Below are 8,203 nucleotides of genomic sequence, written 5' to 3' on the forward strand. Positions count from 1 at the left end.
TTCTCTGAATTATGAACTCTCGTTAAATTCCGGTGCTCTGTCGTTGCTTTCTCAAGACTCTTATCCTCGTGAGCAAAACTCGCTCGTTAGAATCTCAACGCTCTCGTGACCAACTGACTCGTTTACGACCCTTCAGACTTCTAACATTCAACCGTGCTAATGCGAAAACTGATACGAGATGGAAAATATATTTCTATAGTGTACGAACACAAATAATATCGTTCTTCGAGTCTGTCTCGTGATTCTGATACGTCAAACTATAGAATAAACGTAATCGAATTAGGTACATTGAACCTAAAATTCAAGAGACACGTTTCTGTATACATTTTTATACTAATTGCAAAGTCGTTTCTAATTTGAAATAGTTTCTTGAATATATAAACACGAATAACATTTTAATAAATAGTTTAACTTTTTTACTTTTCGTGTAGATACTTCATTTTAGCCGAAAATCGTGCATTTTTGGAAAAATTCGCATTCTTCGAAAACTGAGGACGACATTTTTTCAAATTTCCGTCGAACAATGTAATTTATTACCCGGAGAAAGTATTTACTCTAGGAAATGATATGACACTATTACATTGCGAAATTAAATTATTAAAAATTTGTGTAATATCGACTAAATTAATTCTCAGTAAACCCTAGATGAAGTATGTATAAAAAAGATAAAAATTAAACTATATAACGCAATATCATAACGATAGTATTGGTTTCAGAATTAGAAACGATTTATAAAAATTTATTTGTATATTTGTAAATTTATTAACGTATCAATTGAATAACAATTTCTTACTGTTTACAAGACTTTCATGGTATTTATACTATTTTTTTTTTCTTCATTTATGGTACAAATTCATAAAAATATGTATGTTTGTTGAGTAAAGATAATATTGAAGTTTTTTATCTATTTACGCAATTTTTTGCGAGCAGAAGGGACAACAGTTCACTGGAAAGTTCTTATTTTAGTCGACATATGGCAGTGGTATGAAGTTTATTGCCTTTTATAGAGGACCCGTGACGCCAGAACCTGATGACACTGACGCTTGCATTCTGCATCCCCTTTTTATAACCTTCTCCGTTTAGTTTATCTGTGCCCCGACTTACCAGGTCCGTCATCCCAGGGATTTATGACATTCGTAAAGCTCCACACCTCCACGCTTTCCAAGGATTCGTTTCACGGTCCTTATTGCAGTGGCTTACGTATTATCATATGTTTTTTAAATTTTAATCGAAAATTTCGGCAATGATATATTTAAAATTAATAATAATTCATAGTTTTAATACTAACGCGACTTGGCATAGTATCACCTGTCGAAAAACAATTTTTTTTACAAAAAATTGTGTAGTAGGATAATACGATAAAATAAAAATTCGATCTAGTGTATATTTCTACAGGGTGTTCGCATTTTCTTCTTCATACTTTTAAAAGTATGGTGAAGAAACTAAAGAGTGAAAAGTTTGAAGACTTTTTGTGACTAATATAATAATTTGTCAATTTTTTATATTTGCAATAATATTCGAGAAACGATGTTAGACGTAAATTTTTTCACCGTAAAGCTATATATAATAATTTATCTGCATAGTGCGATAACTGTGTATCATAAACTTCGAAGACATATGAGATGAAAAATAACAAAACAGTAAATTAAATTTTTGTGGATGATTTAAGAAGAAATTTGAAAGTCACGTGGCAAAATATTACTACGTGTTCTGTACAAGTTTTTAGAATTGTAATTAATTAATTTCCTATAATGTTAATTATGTTTCTATTATGAAATATTTTAAAAATTTGTATGTAGTATTATGTCTGGAACATGCATACTACTTTAAAAGAAATTAATATTGTTATACTGTAGCTGTTTCAATCGTATTTTTCATATAAGCGTATTTATTGCATGTTTTTAACTCGAGAAGTCAGTAAAGCGTTGTGTTCACATAGTATTCCGTAAGAAACCCAAGAATACAGTGATAATGTCCACGATAAAGAGTAAACCACGAGTAGGATACTGAATTCCGTCCCCAGGGAGGAGGACGATCAGCTAAGCTTAAAGTGTCGTGATTTTTCTCTGCATATTTTCTGACGTCTATTCGCAGGGATATCTTCGCAAATCCTCAAGATTTACGATGAAGAACGCGGAATATCGCGCCGACATTCGTTAAAAGAGAAGCTTAACCGGGAGGAAATTGTATGACTAATTAAAGAAGTACAAAAAATATTTTCCACTCTCTCAGGGGAAATAATTTAATTTCTCGGGATTAAGAGAACTCGAGAATATTGTATTTGGATTTAAAAAATAAACATTAACATGAAATATAAACAAACTTCCCATCTTTCGATGCTACGTTAAAATTATTTACATATTGATATTAATTGATATAAAATTCTTCATATATTGATATTAATTGATATAAAATTCCTTCATATATTGATATTAATTGATATAAAATTCTTCATATATTGATATCAGAACAAAAATTATTATAAAAGGCAAATGACGAATATTTTCGGAAATTTTTTGATAATTCATTATTAAAATATTCCTATCAATTACGTTAATTCAAACTATTTCCTAAAATTCTTATATAATTTGATAGCGATCAATCCTGGCTGCTATAATAATTTCTAATTTCAATTGAATTAAAAAAAGGTTAAAATTTAAATCATTAGTAAACGTTTCCATTAAATATATGGAATGAAAATATTTTTCAAAATTCCTACACAACCTGTGTAATTTATTCTACAAATATAATATAATACTCCGACTAAACTTATTTTTCGAAATTTTTCTGCAACTTGATATACGACAAGCTACCTCTCATTATTATAATAATTTCGGCTCTAAAATTCCCTGCAGAAGATGAAATCTAGGTTAGATCAATAATGAAATCTTTCGGAATCGGGAGAATTGACAAAAAATTCCGCTGCTTTACTACTAATAGCGGAATTTACGTAGAGGTGGAGCGATTTTTCCACGGAATTTTTATTATTCTGACTCACCCACCATTGAGTACGTGGACTAGGACACTAGCTGGCACGGCTGTAGACGGTGCACACGTGTAATTTCCAGAATCAGCAGGTAACGCCTTGGATATCAAGAGACGCGACGTTCGCGTTTGCTTTTCGGTGACAACGTTGATTCCTCCTCTTTGACTGTAATTTATCACGTCTTCATCCTTGTACCTACAAATATAATTAAAAATTTCGTATTAATTAAATTGGCCCAAAAAGGATTCTTCTGAAATCAACAAATTCGAGTAAATTTTCGCCAAACTTCGAAACGAACCATTTTCATACGTGTATGCGACATTAATATATCGAAAAATAAATTTTTTACTAAATTGCGTGTATTAATTCTGTAATTGTACGATGCGACTGCGAGTTTCCTGAAAGCTTTCTGTTAAAAAATAACCGAGCGTTTAAGTGAGACGCTTTATATTCTGACAATACGATATTTTTAATGTTGAAATAAAACAACTACGCAACGAGTTATGAATTGAGGTACCACGAAAAATGAAGGAGGCGAAAATTTCGCCATTTAAATGGCACGCAAATGTATTAAATTTGTATGCACTTTATATTAACCAGAATGTAGGCTACGTGCTAAACAAAACACGTTTATTCTTGTCTTTTCGTACAGCTAGCGTTAAAAATATTAATTACGAATCACAATACTGTCTTTCGTCAGCTAAGAAATTATACTGTTAATTCTTCGTACTCGTGACAACAATAACAGTCAATTATACAGTCGTTAACTGCTAAAAAAGTGTATTTTCTATAATTTTATAACTTTCCGTCACGATTCTCGATTACCATTTCGTCGTATCACATTTGTTTCTAGCAAATGAACCGTACGAACTCGTAAGAATTATCGAATGTTAATAGTCGCACACTTATTTCTTCACGCCGCTGTGAAAAATATAAACAGAGGAAAAATACCGATTCGAAAACCTGCGGCTATTGTCGGAATTATTAAGCCCTTTTATACCGTTCTACCAACAATAAGGTATTATAACGTGTTAATGACAAACACGCGGAACAAGCGAAATTTCCTCGCGCGGAAACAACACATCGCCGAAACAAGGGCGAGCGTGGTGAAATAGAATAAAAGCCTAGCAATATTACAAAAAAAAATCCACTCATTTGAGGTCAAATCAGTAATTAAAGCGATCTAAATTTACGCTGAAGTTCGTAATCCCTGATCCACTTTCGGCCTCTTTTACTTTCCCATTCTTTATCAAACAATGAACTTTTCACAGTTCAATCATTCGACCGTTCAATCAACAGAGAAAGCAACGAGAAGAAAGGAAGCAATTCCGACCCAACGACGATTTTCCGTCTGCCAATCAGCATCTGTGTTCTGCGTTCATTTTAGCATGTAATCGAGAACCGTCTCGATGATTCATGAGGGGCCCTACATTCACGGATGTTCGGTCGGGTTTGCGCGGCGACCGTGCGCATTTATGCCTCCGTGTAAATCGAATTCGCGAAAGTCCAATTAAACTCACCAATATATGAAGGACGGCGGGTCAGGTGTCTGCAATACAGTGCAGGTCAGGTTGATATCGCTTCCGCTTTTGATGTGCAGCTCCGAGTTGCCGTTGATCTTTGCCTTCGACACTGAGGACATTATCACAGAGTAAGTTAGACACGTGGATTTCTCAGACACGATTGTAGCAGCTACGTAATATTAAGATAAGATCGCACAAAGGAAGCGATTGTTTCAACAGCCACTCATATATAGGAAAAGAAGGAACGAGTGTAAACAACTCTCCTCACGATTTCTCGCGACCAAGCTCAACACGACACTTCCCTCTCGAAAGAATCGCACCTGGCTTCCGTTTTGCTGGTCTCTTCCTGTTTCAGATTACGTGTTATTCTCGAAATGGCTCGACGTGTCACCGACTTTGTTGATTGTGGCACGAGCCATTGGATAATTGGTTAAGCCTAGGATAGTGTATATATGGAAGTATTCGAACGTTTACGTTTACGTTCAACAATTGAGACGCATGTTAAACTCGTAATGAACAGTATAGGTAGTTTTACTGGTATAGTATACTGAAATCATATATTACAGGATGTAGTTAAACTCGTTTTAATACAATATATCGCATGATGTTAAGAAATATGTGAATTCTGTTTTGAAAAAGCGAAGGTTGCTTTTGTTTGTTCGTTTCTCGAAGAATATTGCAAATATAAAAAATTCGGGCTGCCTATTCTGTTGGCAAATATACTACAACTTTCTCCTTCTTCATTTTTTTCTAAGATTCACCGTTTGTTTTGTAACGTTTATTGAGAGACACGAAGGCCCAAATTATAGCAAACACCCTGTGTATGTAAATGTTTGTAACTATATGGTACATGTGGCGAAAAGAGATTTTTATGGTAATATCAGGAAGTTAGAAAATAATTTGATTATATTATTATCAAATTATCGTGGCCAGTGTTCTCAGTGGAAAATTATTTTGAAACCAAGTGTCACGAATAATTGAAAATTGATCAACATTGTATTGGAACTGTTTACTTTTATACATTTTTAATAAAAATATATGTTGATTTAAATTTGATTTAAAAGAGTGAAAGTTAAACGTTCAAAATTAATATATACTGTTCTATTGGTGATAAAAATTTCTAAATCTATTTCGATATGTTTTTCGAAAAAGATCACTGGCTAATAACAACGTGGACACCTTGTATAATAAGGATATATAACACAAACGTAATCAATAATTTAATTGAAATTCTACTTTCAGAAGCTGAGGAGTGAAAACTTTAATTAAAAATTCAATTATGAAATATAATTATCACTAGGATATTATGTTCCATATCATCACACGTAATACCTATACGTCTTTAATTTACGATCTGATTACAATTTAACGAAAAGAAAATAAGTATCCGTAAAAGAAAACCAAAATATCTCTGACAACGATGCTTTTATTCGAACCTCTAGAAATCAAAGTTACAGAACAGAATTTCTTTTTACCTTTTGCAGCACATCGAGTCGAAAAAGCATCAAACCTATTCCAAACAATCGATACCATCGCGAGCACGCGGGTGCAGAAAAACTGACTTCAGCTATTCAATTCGCTGCATCCGAAACAATACGTTTCTGTGGCGATTGGCCCGTCTGTATTTCTTCCTTATCGAGATAAATCCCTAGCCAACCAGATTGCCACACGATGCTCTCCGTTAGTCACATTACCTAGTCATCTTAATTAACATTAGGTTTACGGTTTTTTTTTGTATACCTATTTCTACGGACACCCGTCAGATTTAGGGTAAAGAAAACCATATATTTTCTTTAAAAAACAAACGATAAGTTTAATTTGAAAATAATCGCAGTATTAACACTAGATTTACGAGACCCGTCAATTTGACGGGTGAGTTGCTCCAATTATAGAATATTAATAGATTTAACCAACTTATATTAAATTTATTAATATCGTAATTGTTTTTAAATTAAACTCATAGTCTTATTTTTTAAGAAAATACGTAGTTTTCTTTACCCGTAAATTTGACGGGTTCTCATAAAGATAGGTATTCAAAAATATCCGTAAACCTAGTGTTAACAGACTTAATATAAGTTAATTAAATCTGTTAATGTGGTATAATTAAAGCAACCCATCCGTCAAATTCACGGGTTCTGTAAATCTAGTGTTAAATATAACGAACAACTAAACCTCAATTGAAAACTCGGTAACTCGATTTAAAACACGAAGAGATGCATAGATTCTGATAGAAGAGCATAGATTCTGATTTCACGTAAGTCTGATAAGATTCACAAGATAAGTCTCAAGCCCTAGACCTAGTAATACTTCAACGACAGCTTTGTTCGAGATATAGAAAGAGATTGTACCGTGTGAAAATTGTCAAAAGACTATTTTCTGAGAGAAAAAACCGAGCTCGTTTGATTGTTCTCGAACGACACTGATGGAAGTCTGAACGGAACTTGTTCTCGCTCCCTGAAGCACAGACACGATGCCTTGCCGTTCCAAAAAACCGCATGCTGATTGATTCCCTGTCGAGAAAGGCTAATTTCCAATCAGCATGCTTTTAGAAAACCGCGAACAGCCCTCTGTGTGTCCTCGGAGTGTCTTTTGTCGGGCCAGAACTCCGATAGACCGAGGTCCTCGAGGCTTTTGACTTTAATTCTTTGAGCGATGTTGACGAGTCGACTTGTCGTTGGAGAACGATGAAAAACCGAGTGAGATAAGTGGATGGAATTTTCAATTTCTTGCTTTCGTTATCGCCACAGTGGTACGGTAATATTCGACACCTCTGTACGTACCTGTCATACTGGTCTAATCGATATTGTCCCAGTTACAATCTAGTAAATTTTCATTGAAATTGAAACGTCAAACACTTGTAATCATTTGTTCGCTATTCAATGCTAATGTCGAATTACGAAGAACATTGGATATTTTGTTCCCCATTGACGAATTTTACTGTCGATAACAAGCCAATGTTCTAGTTCGGTAACAGACTCCTGTTTTGTTGTATTTCGTTTCATCGAGAAGAATAATTTCCCTCTTCAAATTCCTTTTCACGGAATAAATGACAAAGCAATCAGACGGGGCATTAACTCATGAATTTACGTTTTATCCAATTACCGGATTGTAATAAAAGTCCTTTGTAACAAGACAATAACGGCGAGAGATAAAATATCGGAGAAAGGTTTTATGTCGCGGTAATATCGTCGTAAATTTTTTCCTTTCGTCGGCGTGGGAATTAATTCGACACAGGGACAGATTACGTAGGTGTATGTGAAGCATACTAACCTACGACGGTCAAGTTAAAAGCCTGGCTGATCTTCGATTCGGTGGAGACCTGACACTCGTATATTCCGCTGTCCCGAACCTGCGACGAGGTAATCTTCAAGGTCCATTCGTCAGAGCCCTCTATGTGTACCGACTGGAAACGGCCGTCACTCGTGTAAGTTAAGACTCCAACGGTGAGAATGTGCAAATCTCGCTTCCTGATCCACGACACCTGCAAATAAATCGAAATAACCTTCGTGTAAATAATTGTTTCAGAAATCGACGCGAAATTTGGCAAAAATTGCGCTAATATAATATACAAATATTTCGGGAAATATTTTATCTTACGAAAAGTACGATAAAATAGAAAAAAATCGTACGTGAATCTTTAAAAAATTTTTCAGTTACGAATTCACTATAAATCGAATCACGATAAATATTTTTT

The 8,203-nt window shown here is 34.2% G+C and overlaps 1 protein-coding gene across 1 annotated transcript; it reads right to left on the bottom strand.

Annotated features, from left to right (window-relative positions):
- Nucleotides 1-2,998: 2,998 nt before the first annotated feature.
- Nucleotides 2,999-7,990, bottom strand: LOC143220883 (hemicentin-2-like; the record flags this gene model as incomplete). Its single annotated transcript, XM_076446459.1, has 3 exons — nucleotides 2,999-3,181; nucleotides 4,507-4,618; nucleotides 7,780-7,990. Coding segments are annotated over 3 exons (506 nt in total), but the record flags the coding sequence as incomplete, so codon positions are not given.
- Between the last annotated feature and the right edge of the window lie 213 nt (nucleotides 7,991-8,203).

This window comes from Lasioglossum baleicum, unplaced genomic scaffold (assembly GCF_051020765.1).
Source record: "Lasioglossum baleicum unplaced genomic scaffold, iyLasBale1 scaffold1690, whole genome shotgun sequence".
NCBI lineage: Eukaryota > Metazoa > Arthropoda > Insecta > Hymenoptera > Halictidae > Lasioglossum > Lasioglossum baleicum.